The sequence below is a fragment of the Pelobates fuscus genome, chromosome 1 (assembly GCF_036172605.1).
Source record: "Pelobates fuscus isolate aPelFus1 chromosome 1, aPelFus1.pri, whole genome shotgun sequence".
Taxonomy (NCBI): Eukaryota; Metazoa; Chordata; class Amphibia; order Anura; family Pelobatidae; genus Pelobates; species Pelobates fuscus.
Window position 1 is genome coordinate 455,092,069 of NC_086317.1, and position 26,185 is coordinate 455,118,253.

At 40.0% G+C, this 26,185-nt stretch overlaps 2 protein-coding genes across 2 annotated transcripts in view; one reads left to right on the forward strand and one right to left on the reverse strand.

Moving 5' to 3' along the window:
• Window positions 1-10,887, reverse strand: part of CEP57 (centrosomal protein 57) — a 30,267-nt gene extending 19,380 nt beyond the window's left edge. Inside the window, exons 1-4 of the mRNA XM_063430560.1 lie at window positions 10,576-10,887; window positions 7,906-8,065; window positions 4,749-4,925; window positions 3,832-3,953 (exon numbers count right to left, since the gene is read on the reverse strand). Of these exons, the coding sequence (XP_063286630.1) occupies window positions 3,832-3,953; window positions 4,749-4,925; window positions 7,906-8,065; window positions 10,576-10,602 (486 nt within the window). The 5' untranslated portion in view covers window positions 10,603-10,887. The remainder of the gene's footprint in view (window positions 1-3,831; window positions 3,954-4,748; window positions 4,926-7,905; window positions 8,066-10,575) is intronic.
• A 358-nt stretch (window positions 10,888-11,245) lies between these two features.
• Window positions 11,246-26,132, forward strand: FAM76B (family with sequence similarity 76 member B). Its single transcript, XM_063430572.1, has 10 exons — window positions 11,246-11,664; window positions 14,973-15,037; window positions 17,074-17,128; window positions 17,830-17,985; window positions 19,724-19,926; window positions 20,891-20,938; window positions 21,865-21,945; window positions 22,319-22,454; window positions 22,825-22,926; window positions 25,160-26,132. Exons 1-10 carry the CDS (start codon window positions 11,581-11,583, stop codon window positions 25,247-25,249), a joined length of 1,020 nt encoding a protein of 339 aa, XP_063286642.1. The 5' UTR covers window positions 11,246-11,580; the 3' UTR covers window positions 25,250-26,132.
• Window positions 26,133-26,185: the final 53 nt, after the last annotated feature.

Sequence of the window (26,185 nt, forward strand, 5' to 3'; positions counted from 1 at the left end):
GGCTCAGCCAACGATGGGATCAGTCAGGCGGGCAGTGACCGCGAGAAGCGGCCACATGTCCCGCCCGACACTAAGAGCGCGCCGCGCGTCTCGGGCGCGCTCTTAAAGGGACAGTGGGAGACTAAATTAGAATCAGTCTCCCATTGGCCCCTGTCAGGCCACATTCCCCATACACTCACGTTTTGGGGGCGTGGATATGACAGGGGCCAATCAAAGTGAACCTTTAGGGTATTTATACTCACCTGTTTCCCTTGCTCTTTGCCCTATCGTGGTTTCTGTCCAGTTCCCTTTAGTGCTTGTATCGTTCAGTTGGTTTTTTGGTGCTTGACCTTGGCTTTGTTCCTGACTCCGCTCTCTCCTTATCCTTGCTTGCTTATCCGCTGTTTTGTCCTCTGTGTACCAGTCCTCGGCTTGTTCTACGTTACGCTGTCTCTCAGTTCCCTTGACCTCGGCTTGTTCTGACTCTGTCTTTCTCTCGTCCTAGTCCGGCCATTCTAAGGTCCGGTAAGACGAACTCTGTTTCTTGTCTCTTGACTGTGAACTATTCCTGCGTGTTGGGGTATATTACCGTGACATGTGGTTTAACAGACAAGTAGAAAAATAAAAAAGTATTATTTGTACTTCTGCTAATGTCCCATTATCTCCTCACATAACTAGCAAACCAGGCTCCGGCTGTCGCTGCAGCCAACAGCAAATGTCTGTGTTATGATGCATATTAACGGGTATTCCAAGCATATGTATTCCCAATCTTCTTGCATAGGTAATGGTGCTGAACTTCCCTCGCCCATGTCAGCCCTCAATCAAGTCAATTTGACACACCTGGCACTTGGAAGAGCAATGTGTAAGTTATCTCTAGATTGCCAGTATGCCCAGGTTACATGTTTCTCCACCCAGTGTATGAATGTTTGCTCCAAAAATACTACCTTCAGAAGGAGCCTAGAGGTCCTCAGTAGCAATTGTAGTAGTGCTGCCCACTTTGTTGTACTTAGCTAAAACTTCCTAGTCTCTATTACTTCAGTACTACTAAGCTTATACTGAGCTAACAAATTTAAAGGAACACAAAACATAATAACCATTCCAGCCTGCAAACAGTTTGGCAACTTACCTTGGGTACACTGAGTTAGGGATCGACCGATTATCGTTCTGGCTGATATTATCGACCGATATTCTGTATTTTCAGCAATATCGGTATCGGCCAATACCGATACCGCCGATAATGCAGACCAGGACCGCCATCAGGGTCCTGGGGGGTGCGCAGCAGTCCTGGGGGCCCAGCAAGCAGCTCCCCTGTCTAACTCTTGCGAGTCCCACGGCTGTCATTGGTTACCATGGCATCGCTCCGTGCGGCACACAAACCGCGAGAGTTAGACAGGGGAGCTGAAGGGAAGGTAAGTAAGAGTTTGCTGGGCCCCCTCTGCAGAGTCCATGCCACTGGAATGCCATACCCCCCCTCCCTGGCTAGGTAAGAAGCAGGGGGGGGGGGACTAAAAAACATTATTTAACCCCCCCTCCCCCCGTTTTACACACTTAACATACCTACACAAAACACACACACTCTGCATTCATTACATACACACACACTGCACAAATAAGCACACTACACAAACACTGCATTCATTACATACTCACACTGCACAAATACACACACGGCATTCATTATATACACACACACTACACAAACATATACACTATGTGCAGTGTGTGTATATAATGAATGCAGAGTGTGTGTGTTTGTGCGTATGTGTGTATATAATGAATGCAAATACACACACTCTGCATTCATTATACACACACACACTACACAAGGACATTGCACAAACACACACACTACACACTGCATTCACTATACACACACTACACAAACACTCATTGCAAAAACACACACTGCATTCATTATATACACACTACACAAACACACACTCTGTATCCACTACGCAAACATACACTGCATTCACTAATCAAATACTCTCACTGCATCCAGTACATAGACATATATTCTTAAAAAAAACATTAAATAAATCACACTGAAATGTATATGTTGTGCATTTACCTTAATAAAAAAAATAAACAAACATGTTCAGTTAACAGTAGATTTGTGTAGAAATAGTAAAAAAAAAAAATTGTAAATGTACAGAATATTGGTTATCAGCTCTAAATAAATCAATATCAGTCGATCCCTACACCGAGTGCCAGTTACCTCCTCCAGGAAAGCCGGACGTTCTCTGCACTAAACTCACCTAGCTGTGCAGGGCTTAGTTTAGGGGAGCTAAAGGATGTACTTAAATGGTTTGACATCTTGCAGTGGGAGGGCACCAGGACGCTCCTGGAACCATAACCACTGCAGTGCACAGTAGTGGTTATGGTGCTTTTACTGTTCCTTAAATATAACCTATTATTTCTCTCTGGGGTTAAGTATTCTTATCAATACAGGGAGGTTAAAAGTTCATGAAACATTGGCCGTGTTCATAGGTGTCCTCTTTTTTTTTTTTTTTGTTATTGATGTATGTGTTCTACCCTTAAGATAAACTTATGCGGGGCGGAGCCCGACTATCAAGCTGACAGGACATGCCCTGCATGAGCTCCTGCTACACAGGCTCAAAATGCGCTGTTCTCTCAGGCTGCAGTGCTACAACTTAGCTTACTGGACTGGGAAAGCCTGCACGAACCCAGCGATACTGCACTCGACACCCGGAATGACCGGGAACCGCAGCAGAAAGTTAGCACACGTCACAATCACACTCATCCACTGGCACGTTCCGAGTCATGATTCTTACACACACTCAGCCTAATCTCATGCTTTAATTTCTAAATTTGTGAAGCTTGTCTAGCATGTTCACTAATAGTCTACTTAAACGTGCTATAAGCTTATCAGACGATACAGCATACACTTCATGTGTATTCACTCTATGTTCTCCTCTGACTGTCACTCTTGTTTCCACTACTTTAACCCCTTAAGGACACATGACATATGTGACATGTCATGATTCCCTTTTATTCCAGAAGTTTGGTCCTTAAGAGGTTAAAAATGTGCATGATATACCTCTTACCCCAGTTATAATATGTGTTATTTAGCCTGAGGAGTGCCGTCGGGGTACCTCAAGCATTCCTTATGCACAAAAATAAAAACAATAGATAAACATATGACGGTTTTTGCTCACATACCGTGCTATAAACAATTCTCCACATGTTATGAGGTATGCCGAACTTGAGGATTTCCTTGGAAATTAGTGGAAGCTGTGCGAATACCCTGCTAATAAGGCTGTTGGCACAAAAGGAGGGAGTTTTTTTTAAGTGGTTTTTTTTTATGTGTTTGCACATCTATAATTGTATTATTGTATCCCTTATTTATATAATTTTTACTGAGGCTTCAAAAGGTGTTCATTTCATTCTGCAATTTCCAAACAGATGCAGATCTATACATCTGATGGGCTGACCGAAGATCAAGTTTTTGGGAAAAAACTATTCCATCCCATGTGTATGGGATGGGAACTATCTCGGTAGATTGGTCGGTTTGCCGTTTCCCATTATAGTGATGATTAAATAGAGTTTGCAGTTTTCAGGAAACCGATGTTGGAAGGCCTGACTGAGAAGGTGTTTAAGCGTCTATGTCAGGGATAGGCAACCTTTGGCTCTCCAGATGTTGTGGACTACATCCCCTATAATGCTCTTACACACATAATGCTGGCAAAGCATCATGGGAGGTGTAGTCCAAAACATCTGCAGAGCCGAAGGTTGCCTATCCCTGGTCTATGTAATTTCACAGAATTCAGAAATTGAGCCTGAAACCACAAAGGGCATATTAAGATGTATAGAGCCGGACTACAAATGTACCTGTTTTTCTAGCATGGACGTTCTCTCACTTTCTGCTTTCTGAACCATTTTTCTCATGTACTCCAGCTGCTTCTCCAAAACACTGCATCGAGTTTCTGCAGCGGTCAGTTGTCTTGACAGATCTGAAAAAGATTTCCATTTAGCATTAATCGTACGTGACCCGAGTATTGGAGATCATTACTGAACACATGCGCTTACTTTCCACTTGTTAATGGTGATTGAGTGAGGACATATTGAATTCTGTGTGATTGGACAGGACGAGGAAGTATGGGTGTAAGTGAGGTTAAAGACGTGACAGAGTGGATGGTTAGGGGTACAGCAGGAAATGTGCTAGGAGAGGTAGTGAGAGGCATACGCACTGATATATTTTCACAATTGAGCGAAGATTTAAAAGAGTTTTGCTGGGTTGTTTACCATGTGAATGACAATTTCTCGTTCAGGTATAAATAGATATAATTTTTACACTGCAGACCATCTATGCACAGCACACCTGCTGCCACCCCCTCTCCACAGTTACAAGTGTGCAGGTAAATACTAGGATTTGTAGAATGTGAACATGGTATTTGGAAGCACGGTGGGCACTTGCATTATGGCATGTAGCACCCTTAGATGCAGTCAAGGTGACACCAGCTAATGATTGGCATGACAGGCGCAATTTAGGTTGGCACAACATAACAGATTTTTTTATAATTCTGGCAGTGTATAGGCAGATGCGCTCAACCTGTTGTGTCCTGTTAAGTCTTGGACTCAAGCAGATGTGTGGGCAGTTCTGAACACCGCTAGACAGTTAACTGTTGGGTTTGTTAACGGTTTAAGATAAAAAAAAACAACAGTTTTGCCAGGGACCTCATGCCACAGTAAGAACTTCATTACGATAAAGTCCTTATAGTTCCCGGAGTTTAAAGATTAAAACACACCTTTATTCTGTCTGGACATATCCATGGCACCGTCTTTGGACTTGACGTGTTTATCGAGATGGGTTTTATAGTCCTGAGTTTCTTTCGACAGACGGTTAAGGTTCTCTTCCGCTTGTAGCCGCTCTGATTCCAATCTACTGATTTTTTCCTGAAGGTTTTTTAAAGCAGAGAATATAGCTGTGCAAAAAGATTGAAGAAAATAAATTTAAAAAATAAAATTATATATTTATATTAAAAACAAAAAGGAATTGGGGATACACTCGGAACATGCACCTTGCAGGAAAGTGCTGCCATAGTGACCAAAATTTATACATAATACAGATTAAGGTTGTGTACTCATAAAATACATTTCTAAAATTATAAGGCTAATTACATTGCCAATCCCAGCAAACAAACATGGGGATTCAGTTCCACCATATGGCCATATAGTGTTAAGCCCACCACTAATTCCCAGTTAGTGGGTCCTACACTAATTCCAACATTCCAGAGAAACTGCAATGTTTACATTACAGCACTAAGTCTGCCTCCAGTGTCTGTCTACCAAGCATCCACTGAAGGAGCTTCCTGGATCGAAACGGACCTTTAGTCTGGTATCTGACGCTGGACCTCCTCACGCTCTTCATGAGGGTATCCAGCGTCAGATTCTTCCCCATAGGAAAACATTGATTCAATACGTTCCTATGGGGCGTTCTAATGCGCGCACAACATTTGCCATGCGCTCGCCGCAGGATATCTACACAGTACCGAGGGACATCGGGGGGAGGAGCGCAAAGGAGGGGGGGAGCAATAGTGGCAGGAATAAAGCTTTGTATTCCTGGCACTATAGTATCCCTTTCAAGCAGATCTGTCACCATCAGGGGACTTTGCATGTGTGAGTACAACACGGAGACCACGGGATCCTCCACATAAAGAGCTAATTTCCCTGCAGCTGTCACGGTTAAAGGAATTTACAAGGCTTGGCAACAGTAGCGCCACCTAATCTCAAGCTGTGTCAAACAGTAAAAAAAATACTGAGACAAAGTCACAGAATATCTTTTGGCTGGGTTGGAAAATCAGTGAAACTTCAACAAAGTCAATCTAAGTATTTCAGAAAAATGCTTGCTTTATGAAATGATCATGTTCTATGGGGGGGTGTGGTGACAGTACCGCTTTAAAAGCCAGTCAAGCCCACACTATATGTACTCCCAGTAGATATAACAGATACCAGGACACATTCTTCCTTGGACTGTTTTACATGTAGCGAACTAGAGTTATAACTATTTTCACACAGCACCATTGACAAATGGTGGAATAGCATGGTCTCAGGCAGCCTTTTTACGTTTTTTTTTTTATAAGCCCCTTGAATATCCATAAAGCCGGCATAGTCGCGGAAAGTGAGCAGGTGGCTGTGCTAGCATCTCAGAACGCCCTCATTGCCCAGCACTGTAAGTGAGTTCTTAGATATGCCGAGCAGTAAAATCATATCACAGCATGAGGTCACCCTCTCATTGATAAAGTATGTTAACAGAATGGGGGGCTTATTACACAGCATTTCATTGGTGGATTAGTTTTTGGATGATTTTTCTTGGCTGAGACAAACAGCTGTAGCCACTTCCTATTCTATTAACTAGCATCCATGACAGCACAGCTGCTGCAAGAAGGAACTTGTATGAATAATTTAAGGGTGCTATCAGTATCCAGCAGTTTGTAATAATTTATAAGCATCAACAAAACACTACAGTAAAAAAAAAAAAAAAAAAAAAGTTATCAAGATGTTTTGTAAACAGATTAAACAAGATGATAAAACATTCTAAATAGCTCACTCTTCCCCAATAACCCTCGTTGACCAACCGTGCTCAAACCAGCAATGTCACATTTGGTGCACTGCTCCAGTCCATGCTGCTATGGCTCCAGCTAGTAAATTTAATATGCTACTTATTGAAATACATTAAGGCGTTAAAGGCTGCAAGAGTGTTGGAGAGGGTGTCTAGGCCTTCATCAAGTAAACCTCTACTGCCCAGGTCTAAAAGGTTCCACAGACAAACATGAGAGCAGGGGTCTATCTTTGGGAGTATGTGAGAATGTAGTAGTCCATCCCTGTTACATGGAAGGAAATAGAAACGAAAGCAGGGATGTCTTTATTGAACCCTTGGCATTGATGGATGAGAGTAACAGGAGTTACAACCAGGAAGTTGCTGGGTTATCCTTGCTAATCATGTATGTATGGTGTAAGTCACACATTGTAATTCCCTATACAAATCGAAGAATGGGGTTCACTGTTGAATCTCAGTCACTGGCAAGGTCCTATTCACGTGTAAAAGAAATTTTACATACAAGTATCTATCATTTACATGCACAAGTGACCGCCATTACTTTTTTCTAGCATACAGTGCCCATTGATTTGTATGGGGAAAAAGCCACACCTGTAGCAAAGAACCCAACCCTAGACATGTTTCTTGCTAGCTCATATTGGAAGGGCAGATAAGGGGTTATGGGGTAATGCTTTTAAATTACACCATAAAACATATCGTGATTCAACTGAACCGGATGATTATTGCTATGATTTTCTCTCTCATTTTTTTTTAAATCAGCCATACAAATGCAGTTTAGGTGCTTATTGAGACTTCTTTAAATAAAGTTTGCTGTTTAATAAAATAAGTCTATATGAATATTGTATTAGTTTCCATTGCTAAGACAGGCAGACCCAAGACGGGTAGATTTTTATGGTACTCATAAGGGAATATTGGGGGATATTTACCAAAGTGTTCCGAAAAGTGGCGGTACAATTGAGTTCATTAAAGTGATCTAAAAAGTGACGGCTCTCTTAATAGTAAATTCCACCAGTTTTTGCAAAAAAATGACAAAAAAACGGCACTTTTCCCTGTCAGAAAAAGTGGCGCATATATTCTATAAAACCATTGTGTTGACGAAAAATGGCTCATATTCAAAAACATTGGCAGTCTTTCAAAAGATTGTGTTGCCGAAAAATGGTGCAAATAAAAGTAAGGTGCGAAGAAAAACCAAAAAAACCACACCATACATTTGCCAGAAAAGTTAAAACGACACTGCTAAATCTCAACCATTATTTGCCTATATCAGAGCTGGTTACATGTAGATCTCCAGCTGGCAATAAGCTGCAATATTTATCGATGTATCACACATCAAGCATATAGATTACCTCTGCTATTACTTTCTGGGTAAGCAGGCACATGTTTGCCAAGAGGACACTGCACATCAGAATTAATAAAGGGTTTTCTTCTTGGATAGGTAGCATATGAACTTGCCGAGGGGGTGTCTTGACGGGATTCTTTAGTACTTCCACGAAAGGATGTGTGCGGCTGTACCAGAACAAAAAAAAAAAAAAAATCAAACATTTATGGAATACACTACAAATGTTATTTAACCACCTAAATAGTTACAAATATTGCTCTGCTTTATATAGTGAAGCCTTCTGTAACAAAGTTTCCTTTACCTATTTTATATCCTGCCCCCATTTGAGTTGTAGAATTGAAATAAATCGGTCAGTTAATAAGTGGCATCCTATTGGTAACATCACAAATGAGAAAACCAAGTGTATATTGTTGTTTGACAGATGCATTTTTTTTGTATTTTTGTATTATTTACATATTTTTTTAAAGTGTTTCCCATTTTCATGAATTGTTGTATTTTAAATACTTAGGGGGGAATCTCTGCCAGTCTGGTTTATTTCCAGTGTTTCTATGACAGAATTAGTGAGAATAAACTTGTATGATAGCACACAGTCGGCTCATTAATTTTAGGTCAAAGTAGCTAAAATGGAAAAAAATATAGATATATGCTATGTTGGCCTAAAATTGGCATCGCCTTGTGAATGATCCAGTAGGCTACTATCTGTGCCATATTTATTCTTCATATATTTTTTAAAATCAATTGATATGTGGGAGTGTATACATTGTAGATTGTTAGAGAAAAAAAAGAACAAAACTTCCCAAGCAGGAGCATTTATTGGTAACAGCAGAATCCTCTGCCATAGATCAGGGACAAGGTTTCTACTGGCAGTTATCGGTCACTTACTGTTCTTTAGTAACAGAAAGTGGACATCAGGTTTAACATTGTTAACAGGTTAGCCTGCTGTAGTGGTTATGGTGCCAGGGTACCTTGGCCTGGTTCCCGGAAATGGAGAAAACCATTTAGTTGTGGTTTGCCCTCTTACCTGGGTCCCACGGCTCCCTGCTGCTGTGGTGACATGCTTTCAGCTTCTGCAGAAACCGATGCAGTAGTCATTCACTGGCTAAAAGCGTTAGCTAACCACTCTCAGCCGAAGAATGGCACGTAATGCATGAGTTCCGGCTGGCTGAATCCACCCCATAACGCTGCTGAAGGTGGAGTTGCACCTTCACCAGCCAAGGGGCTAAACTTGATATGTGCAGCGTTTCAAAGTCCAGGCACCATGACCACTTCAAACCACTGAAGTGCTCGGAGTAATCAAATCTTCTGGAATAAAAGGGAATCATGACATGTCACACGTCATGTGTCCGTAAGGGGTTAAACAAGTGAGTCTTATTCAATATACTGATAAGAGACAAAAGGTATTTTTATAAGACGACCTAGAATGTGCTTGTTCTCTTACAACCACACAGCATTTTGCCACTGACAGGGTTATCTACTAAAGTGAAAACCGTGAGGAATTAAATTTAAGGTCAAAGTAGCTCAACTTGAAGCATAGTCGATTTGGAGTTTTGTTTTCAAGTTAAGCCATTACGACCCAAATTGTCTGCAGGCAGGTAAAAATATTCAACAACTGAAAAGGGAAACTCTAGCAATGTTATGCACTAAACTCTAAATTTGAATGAATTAAATCTTTAATTACAAAATGTACTGAAATTTCGCAAATTACATTAGAACTGCAAAATTCTGTCTCAAACAAAAAATGTGTCCGTATTTTTCACCAAAGTGTGAATTGTTGGGAATTAATTGTGAATTTCTATATAACTAAAAAAAAAAAAAAAACCTTTCCAAATGACCTGAAGAGTGTTTTACACTTTACTGAATAGCCCCGAAAGACTAGAGCGGACTTGGAAAACACTTCCAGAGCAGCTACTTTTGTGTAAGCTTTTCAATTTGGATTTAATTTGCTAAAATGTGGACATGAGGGACTGAATGTTGTGAATTGTGATCTACATTCTACATGACGCCCATCGTGTTATTGGACTCAGATGTCAAACACAGTCCAAACCTGATAGACAGAGACGGTTGTCAGGTCTCCTTTGTGTCGCCAATTAATTTTTCTCCCATTCTCCCCATCCTTGACTGGAAGATTTCATCTCAGACAGGCTGTGGGGTTTGGGTTTATTTATTAACCTCCGAATAGAAATACATACGGTAATTTTTGGAGAATTTCTTCTATTGGACTAATTTGGCCTGACAATTGTACCGAGATATTCACTAAAATGAGAATATAAAAAGTACATTTTAAAATTTAAGGTCAGAGCAACCGAAATGAAAGCACGGCGGAGTTAGAGGATATTTCCACTTCGTCTATTTTGACCTTAAATTTGAAATTCACTGTAAATCTTCCCTTTAGTGAATAATAATAATAGATGAAATTCACCATCACTTCCTGACAATTCACACTCCACAGCAGCCTGAATTCTGCCCATCTGGCTGCTGAGTGGATAATTATTTTTGCAGCAACAGCGTCATCCCTGCACTCGTGACGTCATGTTGGCTCATATGACGTCATGTGGATGCTGAGAGGACCCACCAGTGACGCCTAGACCAGAGTGTACACTAGCCTACAGCTGCCTCAATCCCCAGTATCCAGGGGCTGATGGAGGACATTGGGATCTCCCCCTCCCCAGGCTCTCACCGATTTGGACGGATATGCGGCCGCCATGTTGCTCCACCCGCTGTGTGTCTCGGATTCGGGTCACCCCGCTTCACCCATAGACGCCGTGGATCCTGACAGAGGGAGCCCCGTCAATCATCCCGGGGGAAGGGCGGGGCTTAGTGACGACACGCGCTGCCGTCCAATGACACTCCTGGAGGGCGTGGCTAGTCCACCTCCAATAGGAAGGCTAGGGGAACAATAACAAACCGTGTCCTCTGCCGTGACCTACACCCGGCGATCAGCCCGAATATCGGGCCGAATAGTGCGCGCCACACCCCCCCGCCCCGCCTGTCCTGAGCCCCGGGATAGCGAGCTACGCCGTGACTAACATTAACCCTCTGTGTGCGGGTAGGGGGCGGACGGCATTAACCGTCACGCAATTCGGCCGGAAGTTCGTCTCGCGGCGGCGCCCGGCCAATCGAAACACAGATAAAGGGTTGGTACCCGCCCTCACGGCCAGCGCGCTTCCTGATTGGCGAACGAAGCAAGAGGCGCCCTGTGATTGGTTGCTGGGATTCAAACGGCAGCTTCCCGCGTGACCGCCGGCGGTTGTGATTGGCTCCCGCAGCTCTGGCTTTGTCGTGATGTAGATTGTGTCGGTATCCGGTTACAATCAGGTTTTTTTTCTTTTGAGGGGGGGAATCTTTTTCTTTTTTTTCTCCTCTCCTTTTTTTTTAAACCAGCAAGAGAGTCCTGAGCAACAAGCAGCGTCAAACCTGCCTGGAATAGCGTTACTTCAGCGTCAGCCCCTCCGACAGCTTCTCAGAGACACTCAGTCAGACACAGGGCGGCAGCGGGGCTACACTGACTGACACCGAACCGGACTCCCAGAACCCCCCGCGCCACCGGACTCCCAGAACCCCCCGCGATCCCCCTCTATCCCGGTTACCGGACTCCCAGAACCCCCCGGGATCTCCCTCTATCCCGGTTACCGGACTCCCAGGATCCCTCTCTCTGCCCCGGTTCCCGGAGCTGCCGGCTGGGATGGCCTCAGCTCTGTATGCCTGCACCAAGTGTAACCAGCGGTACCCGTTCGAGGAGCTCTCCCAGGGCCAGCAGTTGTGCAAGGTGTGTATAGCGCGCTCCCAGGGGCCCCTCCAGCCGGGCCCCTGTCTGTGTATGGGGGGCCAAGCCTGGACAGCCCTCGGCCACATGCTCAGCAATACCTAATCCAATACTAATGTTGGTTACTGAGAATTAACCTAATAGGTCAACACCCCCGGTTTACATTATTATACTTTATATTATATGGTCACTGCCACGGTCTGTATATCTATATATCACTGACTGTAAGCTGTGCCACGGTCTGTATATCTATATATCACTGACTGTAAGCAGGGCCACGGTCTGTATATCTATATAGCCCTGACTGTAAGCAGTGCCACGGTCTGTATATCTATATAGCCCTGACTGTAAGCAGTGCCACGGTCTGTATATCTATATAGCCCTGACTGTAAGCAGTGCCACGGTCTGTATATCTATATATCACTGACTGTAAGCAGTGCCACGGTCTGTATATCTATATAGCCCTGACTGTAAGCAGTGCCATGGTCTGTATATCTATATAGCCCTGACTGTAAGCAGTGCCACGGTCTGTATATCTATATATCACTGACTGTAAGCAGTGCCACGGTCTGTATATCTATATATCACTGACTGTAAGCATTGCCACAGTCTGTATATCTATATATCACTGACTGTAAGCAGTGCCACGGTCTGTATATCTATATATCCCTGACTGTAAGCAGGGCCACGGTCTGTATATCTATATATCCCTGACTGTAAGCAGGGCCACGGTCTGTATATCTATATATCCCTGACTGTAAGCAGGGCCACGGTCTGTATATCTATATATCCCTGACTGTAAGCAGGGCCACGGTCTGTATATCTATATATCCCTGACTGTAAGCAGGGCCACGGTCTGTATATCTATATATCACTGACTGTAAGCAGTGCCATGGTCTGTATATCTATATATCACTGACTGTAAGCAGGGCCACGGTCTGTATATCTATATATCCCTGACTGTAAGCAGGGCCACGGTCTGTATATCTATATATCACTGACTGTAAGCAGGGCCACGGTCTGTATATCTATATATCACTGACTGTAAGCAGGGCCACGGTCTGTATATCTATATATCACTGACTGTAAGCAGGGCCACGGTCTGTATATCTATATATCACTGACTGTAAGCAGGGCCACGGTCTGTATATCTATATATCCCTGACTGTAAGCAGGGCCACGGTCTGTATATCTATATATCACTAACTGTAAGCAGGGCCACGGTCTGTATATCTCTATATCACTGGCTGTAAGCAGTGCCATGGTCTGTATAGCTATATATCCCTGACTGTAAGCAGTGCCACGGTCTGTATATCTATATATCACTGACTGTAAGCAGTGTCAGGGTCTGTGTATCTATATATCCCTGACTGTAAGCAGTGTCATGGTCTGTATATCTATATATCCCTGACTGTAAGCAGTGTCATGGTCTGTATATCTATATATCCCTGACTGTAAGCAGTGCCACAGTCTGTATCTATATATCCCTGACTGTAAGCAGTGCCACGGTCTGTATATCTATATATCACTGACTGTAAGCAATGCCACGGTCTGTATATCTATATATCCCTGACTGTAAGCAGGGCCACGGTCTATATATCACTGACTTTAAGACGGTCTGTGTATCTATATATCCCTGACTGTAAGCAGTGTCCTGGTCTGTATATCTATATATATCCCTGACTGTAAGCAATGCCACGGTCTGTATATCTATATATCCCTGACTGTAAGCAGGGCCATGGTCTGTATATCTATATAGCCCTGACTGTAAGCAGTGCCACGGTCTGTATATCTATATAGCCCTGACTGTAAGCAGTGCCACGGTCTGTATATCTATATATATATATATATATATATCCCTGACTGTAAGCAGTGCCACGGTCTGTATATCTATATATATCCCTGACTGTAAGCAGTGCCACGGTCTGTATATCTATATATCACTGACTGTAAGCAGTGTCATGGTCTGTATCTCTATATATCCCTGACTGTACTGTATTACGCCTTGGTACTGTGTATTTCCTCCCGTGGGAAAAAGAAGCCCTCTGAGAATGGTAAATGGGTCTTTAATTATATCAATAGTGGCTGCTAAGGATGTATTTATTGCTCACAGATTTATTTAGTGTCATATCTATGTCCAATTGGCTCACAATATAGATACAACCTCAGCACTTTATAAATCTCAAAATAGTAGATGATTGCATCAACTGGTAGATTATATTTTCAAACAATTACAGGTCTATTCACTAAATTTAAAGTTTTATAGTGCAGGTGCTGAACTGAACACCTAGTTTACTTGAAGATGTTCTTCCGATTTCACTATTGTGGTGTGGTGTAAAATGTGAAATTTCAGGAATTGAGTAAAGCCAAATTGCATAGATTAATCCAGCAATCCCAGTGTAGCAAAGGGACATACATGATAAGATCTTCGTGAGACTGATCTTGTGTGTGAATGCCACCATTAAATCTGCCTTTTTACCTTTTATATTATGTGAGGGGATGAAGAAAGACTCTCTCATTAACAAAACAACACATTCTTTGCTAGAGAAAGACCCACCAGAGATTATTAAAGGGACACTATAGTCACCAGAACAACTACAGTTTATTGCATTTGTTCTGGTGAGTAGAATCATTTGATTCAGGCTTTTTGATTTAAACACTGTCTTTTCAGAGAAAATGCAGTGTTTACATTAGAGCCTAGTGATAACTTCACTGGCCACTCCTCAGTTGGCTGCTAGAGCTACTTCCTATCCCAGTCTTGCTTAGTTTGAATCACAACATTCAGTATCTCCTCCCTATGCATGCAGACACTGAACTTTCCTCGTAGAGATTCATTGATTCAATTCATCTCTGAGAAGATGCGGATTGGCAAGGGCTGTGTTTGACTTGTGCTGGCTCTGCCCCTGATCTGCCTCATTCAGTCTCCGCCAATCCCATGGGGAAGCACTGTGATTGGCTCAGAGCAACACTTCTGAGGATGTCAGCAGGCAGCTTGCTGTTCTGAGGCAAACATGGACAAAGCCAGCAGCTTCAGGCTTGAATACAAGTAAGATATGTTACTATATTTAGGGAGGCATAAGGGGGTCAGGGGAACTAGATGGTGGTTTTAACACAAGGGTCAGAAACATGTTTGTGTTCCTGACTCTATAGTGTTCCTTTAACCACCTTTTACCTGAAACGCACCCAGACTTACACATGTACCCAGTTTCCCTGTTTTTGTACTGGAGTAGATGTGAATGTAATACAAAATTACATGTACTTATATTATTATGGTGAATTATATGCTAAGCCTAATCTTCTTGTCTCTTTAGGAATGCAGAATTGCTCACCCCATTGTGAAATGCACATACTGCAGATCAGAGTTTCAGCAAGAGAGGTGAGTGGCTTGCAATGTAGAATTTTATCCACATCAGAATGAAGTTGCTATAGTGCCGGCAGGTTTTTGGGGTTTAACCCCCAAAGTGAAGCCAGTGCCAGTTAGCACTGCCCCTGTCGTTCTACTTTTGTCTCAGGCTTGAATTGGGATGCATATGATAGGGGAGCTGATGACTGGCTGATTAGTAGCTCCCATTCACAAACTGACCTGCGAAAAAATATTCAGTTTCTTATGCTGTTTTGTGAATGGGGAGCTACTGATTGGCTGAGAGCATCCACTGATGCCCTGAGCAGCCAATCTGCGTCGCCCCTGTCCTAGACTTCCCGATTCAATCCTTGGACAAAAACAGAAGTAGAGGGACCCTTTATTGTTAGGAATACAGTTTTTTATTACGAACACTAAAGTTTTCCTTTAACTTTAGAGTTGTAAACAAAATCCCTACTTTATCTTATATTTAAGTGTTCTTGCATAGCAAGACCACTTAATGTTATCTCACATATATATTATTCTTATTATTGCCAAATTTACCACCCTAACTCCTCCCACAGTTTTTACACAACTCCACTTTAGCCAGCTCAAATTTGAAGGGCAATTTCTAAACTGCGACTGTGCCTTCATTTTTAATACTTCAGAGACATATTATGCATCAAAATGTAGGTCTGGGTCTTGTGATTCTCACAATATAAAGCTCTTCGCTGTAGGATGTACAGTTTTTAAAATACGACCGTTTGAAGATGGCAACCGCCAAACTACTCTGACCTGTGCCAGGCAGCAGCAGCAGCAAGTGATGTCATAGACAGGGCCTTTTGTACACCTGCTAATGTTTTATAAATGTATGTTTTAATGTAACTGTGAAGCACTTTGGGCAACAACGTTGCAGTTAAATGTGCTATATAAATAAATAAGTTACTCTGCCCACTACAGTTGTAGACTACTGGTGGAGGCAAGAACACTTCACACAATTTCCCCAGAAATTGTAGCTTTTTTAGTTGTTGGTTGCATTTCAATGAAATTACAATGCACTAAATTTAATTTTTTTTTTTTTTTTTTTAAATAATGATTTTATCTTTATCAAGTAGAGCTGCCACAACCTATTGTCCACCTGCATTAATGAATGTACTTTCTATTGTTTCGGATAATGGATGTTTTCTTTTTGCTAAATAAGATTGTTCATTCATAATTGCAGGTGAATGCAAAGCCAAAAAACTAATTTTTGTGTTCACAAACGAAAGTGCATTCAGTGCAAATCAAATGATAACCGAAAGAAACTTCCCTGTACCAGGAAAAGCTTCAAAAGATACCCGAGGACTTCCTCTGGTCTTCCACAACTTATGTATTTAAAATAGGGGCATATCTGCTAAACAAACAGACTGGAAAGCCATGCAGATCTAGTCACTAAAGTGAGAATTTCAAATTTAAGGTGAAAACAGCCAAACCGGGAAAAAGTCTCAACGTCAACTATGCTTTCATTTCAGGTCTTCTGGCTTCAAATTTGAATATTCACTTTAGTAAATAATCCTAATGTCATTATCGTGCTTGGTTGCTTCTCCAGAACTTAAAATGTATAGCCTTTGTGTGTATCTCGTGTACACTGATTAGAATTAATCTACTTGTATGTTGACTAGCTTGTCTGTTTCTTTCTGTTGGAGGTTTGTTGTGGTACAAGTATTTTTTTGAAATTTCTAAAAATTTATCACACAGTAGCTTGTGGTGGATGTTGTTTTTTTTTGTTGTTGTTTTTTTGTGCTTTAGTTGCCTCTGGGTGTTTCTTAAATCTCTCTAACAAAAAATATAATGGTGCAAATTTCACAATTATATGATGGTCCTCTTTTGCTCTTACACTTTACATTGATAAAAGCAATGTGTTATTTAATTATTTCACACAGCTGTAAAATGCAACCTGGTATTCTGTTATGACAAGCATCTGTGCTTCTTGAGATTTATAGAACAATAACAAAAAATGATTCTTATCCGCTAAATAACCAAATACTTTGTATGTAAACCATTCCTGTAATTCTCTTGTGTTCTCTTTCTAGTAAAACAAACACAATTTGCAAGAAGTGTGCACAAAATGTCAAGCAGTTTGGGACGGTAAGCTGTTATTTATCATACAAACACGTGTGTAGTTTCTACCTGAAAAGGCTATTCCAGGCACCATCATCACTTTGGTGATTTCAAAGTATTGTGGAGCTTGGGAGTCTACATGTGTACTTTGCTATTGAACTCTGCCCTTAAAAAGTTTTAACCAATTTAATGTCAGAGATGTAACTGGCTTGGGTATCATTTACCAGCACAGAACAAGGTTTCCTGGCTGGCCAGTGTCAGTTCTGTGCAAATTGGACATCTGTCATCAGCATGCTGGCAACAGGTGCCCAATGGACGTCTCCTGTCAGAACTGGGGGATGGTGCCCACAGCCTATCCCTTAACCGCTATGACCATCTGTAGTTATTGTGGTGCTTAACCCTTTAAGGACCGAACTTCTGGAATAAAAGGGAATCAGAAAATGTCACACATGTCATGTGTCCTTAAGGGGTTAAGCTCTCCCTTTAAAACTGTTGATTAGTCAAGCTTTAAAATCAAACATAGGTATTTCTTATTTTTAAGGTTTTGCATCTTTGAAACTTTATACTAAAAACATTCAAATGCAAACATTGCTTCTTTGGCAGTGTCTGTTTAGTGAAGCTGCAACATAACTGTATTGAAAGATATATGTTTTAATAATTGACAAAAATACAAATTTTGAGGCACAAGGTTGATTTTTTTTTTTTTCCCCCTCTTTGTATTTCGTTAGCCAAAGCCGTGTCAATACTGTAACATCATAGCAGCCTTTATTGGGACAAAGTGTCAACGCTGCACCAACTCAGAGAAAAAATATGGGCCCCCTCAAACTTGTGAGCAATGCAAGCAGCAGTGTGCTTTTGATCGTAAGGAAGAAGGCAGAAGGAAGGTAAGAATGCAATGGTCTGGTATGACAAGCAACATTTCTTTGTGAAAGGTCATCTGTCCATATTTAAATCTAGTGTTGCAGTACAAACCATACATCTACACCGTGTATCTTCTGGGGATAATTCAAAGGTGCAAGCAACTTGTTTGTAAAATTGCCTTCATTCTTAAAGCAATATAGAGTTGCAAATTAAGGTCGAATTAACCCAAATCTCTAATTTCTCTTCCCCCTCTATTAACAAGACAGAATAATACAATAATGGAATGTCTGCTATTGATTGAATATAGAGAATTTTTCAATTGTAATTAAGCTGTGTCACTTTCCCCAAGGAATATGAAAATGTGAGCTCAAATCACATTCCTATTTGTGCTAATGGCTCTGTACAGAATGAATCTTAGTATTGTGGAATTTTCTGGATGACAACACGGGGAAGGAAAAGCCCTGGCATGATTTTATTTAGTACGTGACTAAGTACATTTGGATGCCAAAAACATGATGTTCCCTCGGACTCCTATTACTCAGTGCTGGTGCTTAGCTTATTGCACAATGTGTATAGTACACATAACATTATTGACGTATGTTGCTAGAAAGGTGTGCATTTGATTCTTACAATGATCATGGATTAGATATTCTTTGTCTCTCGTGTACGTAAATTAAATGTTAGTTTTGACATTTTCTTATCCCCATATGTTTTGCACCAAGATGTGTTTTTTGTTTTTTTTTGTTTTGTTTATTTTAGTTGGCTTATGGTTAAATTTTTGCTTAATTTTTCATGCTGACACTATTTAAATATCTGAACACGTATTTCAATGTGCTGCTTGTTAGAGCATCCTGTACTCTAGCTGGGTACATCCACCAGCTACAGCTTCTTCCCCTATCACCTTGATCCAAAGTCTTCTACTTGGGTCCAAATGCAGTTGTATAGTCTGTAGCGCTTTTATACCCATACATCAGCCTGTAGCTTGATGCAGGGAAATGCAGTTCCAAGAATTGGTAGAGACGTGGTTAAGGGTGAAACTAGGACTGATTTTATTGTGGAAACGTATACATATTTATGTTCCGAAAACCCACTTAACATGCAATATTGTTAGTATGGCCACACAAAATCCCAATGGCTGACTTAGTCCTGGAGCTCTGCTTGGGCAGCCCAGGTTGGTATTCCATGTCACCATTTACCCCAGAAAGTTACAGGGTGACTTGAACATAGGAGGGAACAAATAAACCAGAAACTCTGTCTTCCCATACGGCTCCCCAGGCCAACACCCCCAAATAGATTGTGATTCCGGTGTGCAGTAGAGTAGCAGATCCATGGAAAAGGTTGGTGATGGCATCTGACCCAAGGGTTTCCCTTCACCCAGCCTTCCTAAAGGTTATCACACAAATACCAATCAGCACCTTCGTATTGAGTATAATTGTTCTTTTCTTGTGCCATAAAAATGAGTCCACATTTCAACACAAACATGGGTCTTTGTGTAAGTCAGGCTTGGACAAACAAAGTCCCTTTATGAGTTGGAATATTGCCTTTGTGATATTATAATAAAATCTCCTATTAGGCTAAAGGAGACTGGACGGTTTACTGAAATGTGTTTCTTAAAGATAAGACCTCCTTTCTTGTAGGAAAAAACTGGGCATGTTGCCTGCCTTGTAGCAAATGCTGAGGTTGTGTGTGAGTATACAGTTCTATTTATGATATAGTAATGTGTTCTTGACATTGCTTATATTTGGTTTTCTTGTATCCAAGGTTGATGGGAAGTTGCTGTGCTGGCTTTGCACGCTGTCCTACAAACGAGTACTTCAAAAGACTAAAGAGCAGCGGAAAAGTTTGGGCTCCTCCCATTCCAATTCTTCTTCCTCATCTCTTACGGAAAAAGACCAGCCTCACTCCAAACATCACCACCATCATCATCACCACCATCACCACAGACATGGCAGCAGCCACCACAAGTAAATATGTTTTAACAAAATGTTTTATAAATGTATTTTTTAATGTAACGGTGAAGCACTTTGGGCAACAACGTTGCAATTAAATGTGCTAAATAAATAATAAGTTACTCTGCCCACTACAGTTGTAGACTACTGGTGGAGGCAAGAACACTTCATACAATTTCCCCAGAAATTGTAGCTTTTCTAGTTATTACTGGTATTTATATAGCACCAGCATCTTCCGTTGTGCTTTACAATATTATCAAAGGGGGAGATTTAACTATAAATAGAACAATTACAAGAAAACTTACAGGAACAATAGGTTCAAGAGGGCCCTGCTCAAACTAGCTTAGTCTATAGGAGGTGAGCATAAATCCCAACAGGACAGGAGGTATTAAACGAGGTGGAGTGAAGCAGAGCTGGAGGAGAGAATAGTGTTTCTCTTTAGGAGAGAGCAAGTGGCAGGTATGTCAGGTAGAGGTTACTCTGGGAGGCCTTAAGCTTTCCTAAAGGGATGAGTTTTGAGGCACTTTTTAAACGATTGACGACTAGGGGAGAGCCTAATGGTTGTAGGCAAGCTATTCCGAAGGAAAGGAGCCACCCGCGAGAAGTCCTGCAAGTGTGAGTTGGCCGTATGGGTGCGAGCATACGCTGAGAACGTTGAGTATGAGTAAGATGTGAAAATTTGAACAGTTATTATTTATAATGACCTATTCATATATTGTTGGAATTAAAAAAAAAATATTTGTCGTTTGGTGTTCATAAATTTAACTAAAAGACCTCCTGCATATGGTCAGATGTTGCAATAATCAGACACAGAATCTGCAGAGAATTGGTACATGTTTACTCAATAGCTCCACGTTATGTCTGATTACTAAATGTGCATCACACCTTTTTGTGTCTTTCAGCTGCTATCACTGTGCATATATACATTGATTATCAAATGCATAACTCATTAAAATATAATTATTTCTCTTAATTATAGACTAGGCAGTCTAAGTCCAGAACCAGAGCAGGGAATTTGGAAACAAAGGTAAGTGTCCATGATTTGGCACAACACACATTAAATGCAGTGTCTACTGTGTTATGTACAGTCAAACATTACAGCTGTAAGTGTCTGTACATTATGTTAGCCAAGTGCAAAAAAGCTAATGACATCAGGAATTTGAGAACAGACAATGCAGTTGTCAGTAGTTTAAAGAAACACTATAGTCACCAGAAAGACTACTTCTTAATATAGTGGTCCTGGTGTCTATAGCCAGTCCCTGCACTTTACACAAAGAAGTCCATTTTACATTTCTGTTAATAACTATTTTTTATGGGTGCCAAATTTATAATAAATGTAAATGTTTAGTCCTAAAACTAGGATCCTAGGTTGCAAATAAAGTAAGGTTACTGGGTATAAAGGTACAATAGGCAAAAAGAGGGCTTAACGCTAGATATGCTAATTACAAAACTAGAGCAGAAGAGAAATGAATAAACGATAAGTAAACAAACACACGATGTAAAACACAATATATACATTTGACGTAATAGTGGAAGATTAAAATAAAGTATATACAATTTATACAAGATCTGCTCAATGCAGTGCTGGAAAGGAAGGGTCTGTAGTCACATCATATTTTTGTGTGTGCGTGTAGGTTCTGTAGGAGGAAACAGGTGCTCGACCCACTGTAATCAAGCATGATACTTCAGATATCTGAATCCATACATTGTATTTGCATACTAGCACAATCTAAAGGTGGAAATATCAGCACATGTCTGCAGCGAATCTTTTTTGTTTGGTGAATGACAGATTCACTGTGTGATATGACTAAGTCAAGGTATATGATCGCTGGACAAGGCAGGTGTTTTTGAAATGTTGTGTTAGAGGGCTGGAGGAGGCTGTCTATTTGAATCTGATTTTACTTGTGTGTGTTTGTTTATGCTTACAATCTATGAAAACATTCTTTTTTACAGTCATAAATCAACAACCACAATTCAGAATGAAACTCCAAAGAAAAAACCTAAACTGGAATCCAAGCCATCCAATGGAGACAGGTATATATTACACTTTGTAGCACATGTTTCTCGATCCTATTAACACACAGGTATTCACAGGCTAATCTTTATCACCGGGTACAATTTATAAAGGGTGCTTGCTGCACTACATTCACTGCAGTATGTCCAACAGAACTTTCAGGTTTTTTTTTTTTTTTTTTGTCTGACTTTATTCCATATCTATGACTCAAGTAGATTATGTATACTGTTTAAAAAGTCTACTTCTGGTTTGAACAAAATAATCTTATTTTTATTTGTTTTTAATTATGGGGTTTTACAAATTATAACCATCATTTGGAAGTGTCTTTTAAAGCTCAATGGGTATAATCTTGTTTCATAATAAAGTTGTTCTTGTTTGTTTTGTTTTTTTTAGTAGCTCAATCAATCAGTCAGCCGACAGTGGAGGTACAGACAACTTTGTCCTCATCAGCCAGCTGAAAGAGGAGGTGATGTCTCTGAAGCGTATGTTGCAGCAGAGGGATCAGACCATTCTAGAAAAGGATAAAAAGGTACTTGCATGTTTCCTCTCTTAATTTACAGTAAATCACTAGAAAATATTACATGTGAAGTGTCAAAAGTTGCTGGTGTATCTGTTTTTATAGGTCGTGATTTCTTGTGTTTTTGTTTTTTTTCCACCCCCAGACCCCTCTTCCTACCCATACATTATTTTAAATCCATAGATTTTTGTAACCTTATTGGCGGCATATGTGTAGCAAAAACATATCGCACTCAAATCCCATGTTTATATATATATATATATATATATATATATATATATATTTAAACTTTCCTTTTTAAATTTTATTTTCATATAAAATCGTAAAAAAAATGTTTATGGTGGTATTACTTGCCTTATGAAGTGTCTTGTCTTTTCATTAGCTAACAGAATTGAAAGCTGATTTCCAGTACCAAGAATCTAATTTGAGGACAAAAATGAATGGCATGGAAAAAGCTCACAAAGAATCTGTCGAGCAGTTACTGGTAGGTTAAAAGTAAATGGCTTTTGGCACATTCTATTTTCTGGCATGTGCAGTAATAAACCCACTAATCGAAGGTATGTGTATGGAAAATTAAATTTACAGTACAGGAAATGTACCTATGTAAGCAGTCTTGACTGACCATTTAATGGTCAGGCTTTTTTAACATACTTGGTTATAGAGCTGTAAGCACCAAAACAACTGCAATGTGTTGTAGTTATGGTGCCAGGAGAACCTGGAGCTGTCACTGAATAATGTATAAAGATGGCATGCTTCCGCTATAGCATATCTGTGCCGACCAGAAGTGTCATATAACCAATTTAACCGGTTACTGTGGGACAAAGTCAGGGATTCTTGGAATTGTAAAAAGTAAAGTGTACCGTACTGGTGATTATGCTTAGACTAAACATTTAAATCTGAGTAGTCTCTGAAGTTTGGCTAGTAAATGCCAAACAACGCTTTTTTTTTTTTTTTTTTTTTTTTTTTTATTAAAAAAATGAGAAATATCCAAGTTTGTTCTCACCGGTTGGTCTAAAATTACATTCATTATGATTTTTTTTTTTTTTAAACATTCACTATTGGTGATTAAAGCCATATTGTAACTCTTGGGCAGAGGGTGGTAGGACTTAAAAGCCATAATGATTTTGGGGTCCACTACTTACACAGGGATCTCTGTAATAGTACTTAAGTGCTACAACAAATTTCATTCACTTCAAATTTATTTATTTATGACTGCTATTTATAAAGCGCCAACAGATTCCGCAGCGCTGTAAAATAAGTGGAGAACGTACAATATACACAGACAAATACAAGAGGTAGAGAGAGCCCTGCCTGAAAGCTGATATCTAGCCATTGGAGCCGTTTTATACAAAGTGCTTAGCTAGATGGCCCGTGAGGTTACAATCTAAATGATACAATGCAGATTTGAGACCAGAGGTAGCAGGGGAAATTTGGAGGTGATGGCTAAAATAGTTAACAGAGAGAAGCAGCTGTTGGTAAAATTATGAAGGGAATGAAGAGGTAATTGAGTGAGAATCTCAAACAGGGGGGACCTGGGTGGGTGGAAAGTGGTGAGAAGAAAATGCAGAGTTTGAGTGTGAAGTGAGGCCTGAAGAACAGAGATGGAGATTGAACAGGTATATGAAGGTAGGGGGGGAGTTGACTAGCCATGTGTTGAGTATAATTGGAAAGTTTAGCAACCAAATTAACTGTGTACATGAAGTATTGGTCAGAAACGTTATGACAAATGACAATAATACAAACTGCATGCACAGAAAATTACAGTGGCAAACTCCAGGTATAAATGGTAAACATTCTATAGTAACATCCATATATAGTAGCAATCCAAGAATAAATGAGGATTAGTATCTTCGAAGATTCAGTCAGTACCTGATCGTGGTAAGATTTTCTGCAGGATGTTAAATGCAGAGCTTCACTGAGTATCTGTTTATATATCTTGGAGCGCTGCAGTTTTAACGAACTACAAAAAATATTTATATCTAAAAAGTGTATATTATTCATGAAAAGAAATCTGTAGTTTTAAAAGCAGATTCATCATCCTTTTTAAATGGGTACTATATGCACCCCTTAATGTAGTGGTTCTGGTGCAAATAGTCTGACTTTTTAAAGATTTGATCCAGAATAAAAACAGGGGATGTTACCCACCGAATCTTTGCACCACACCCGCTACACTGAGCTATAGCATTTATGGTGCAAAGAGTGCCAGTTTAATTTAGGGTTTGCAATATATTTCCCATCAGTTTTTAACCCCTTAAGAACCAAACTTCTGGAATAAAAGGGAATCATGACATGTCACACATGTCATGTGTCCTTAAGGGGTTAAGAGAGCACTACTTTATAATAACGTTATATCTCTATTGCAATTTTAATCCTTCATCTGCTCTGAAATTATCACAAGTTATTCTATAAAAGCTGTCCGGTTACCTATTTGCTATCTACTTCTCTGCTACTCAAGATATTCTGGTTTGGCTGAGTTTGAAAGGAGTTGTAGGTAAATCTAACCTTTTTGTAATCCCCCATCTTTAATTCCTAATCTGTATTCATTATGCCTAATCTTTTACCAGAAATTTGAAGACTGAGCTTGCTTTACACTTTCATTTATTTTAATGATGACAAAAAAAATTTAAATCCTCTCAACTATGTATGCGTTACAGACCTAACCTAGGTATTGTACCATCTGTTTACTAAATTTGTGTTTTTTTGTTTTTCTTTTGTAGGGCAAAAACAGAGAACTATTGAAACAAGTCGCCGCTCTATCAAAGGGTAAAAAGTTTGATAAAAGCGGCAGCATACTGACCTCTCCTTGAGGAAATGTTTCACAGGAAGGACACGGTGTAATTCTGTGAAGCCCTTAAAAATATTAAGTATGAAGGGAATCTATAGTATCCTTATAACTATTTTTATTTTGTTTGTAATCGTAATACTGGACTTTTTAACTGTTTAAACTCCTATGACAAAATCAACTTCAGCTGGCTTGAAGACACAAGTATTTCATTTCTGCAAGGGAAACTTATCTCAGCAACTGTGTTCCTTTTTTTAAAAAAAATACAAGGCAATAAACAAAACAGGCAAACATAAATATATCGGCAGGTGTTCTTGTGTCAATGACAAGTGTTTTTGTTTTTTTTAATGAGCGTCTTACATCTGTGCCGAATGTAGTCTTGGTTTTAGCGGGTAGGTTTTTTTTTTCAGACCTTGATGATATTTTTCCTTTGTGTTACAATATGGCAGGATAAATCTTGGTGCTTAACCTTGTCCATGCTGGAGAGACAGACATTGTGTTAAAAATAAATACAGTGTGGTTCCTTCCAGCATTGGTGCGGTTAAAAAAAACAAAAACTACTGTGTAAATAAATCTAGATTTCAGATATCTATTGAGTAATTTGTAGTTTCTTTAATATAATAATGGAAATCCTAATTTTATCATAATTGTACAGTGCCTGCTAGGATTAAAAAGGTATGTTTTTGTAAGATCTGTTTTATCACTTGCAAGTGCCTTTGTTGTAATTTTAATTTGTAAAAGTTGTCAGCATTGGGTGGTGTACATATTTTTTTTTTTTCTATGTATGTATCAAAAACCTGTTTGTGTACATATACCTAAGATGAGAAGAGTTTTTTAAATCCAAGGTTAACAATGCTCATTGATAAGGAACCCCTTATCTGTATTGATAAATCATGGAGTCTCAGATTGATTTAAAAAAAAAAAACACACACCAGTTTTAACTTCTTAAAGTGCAACAGGC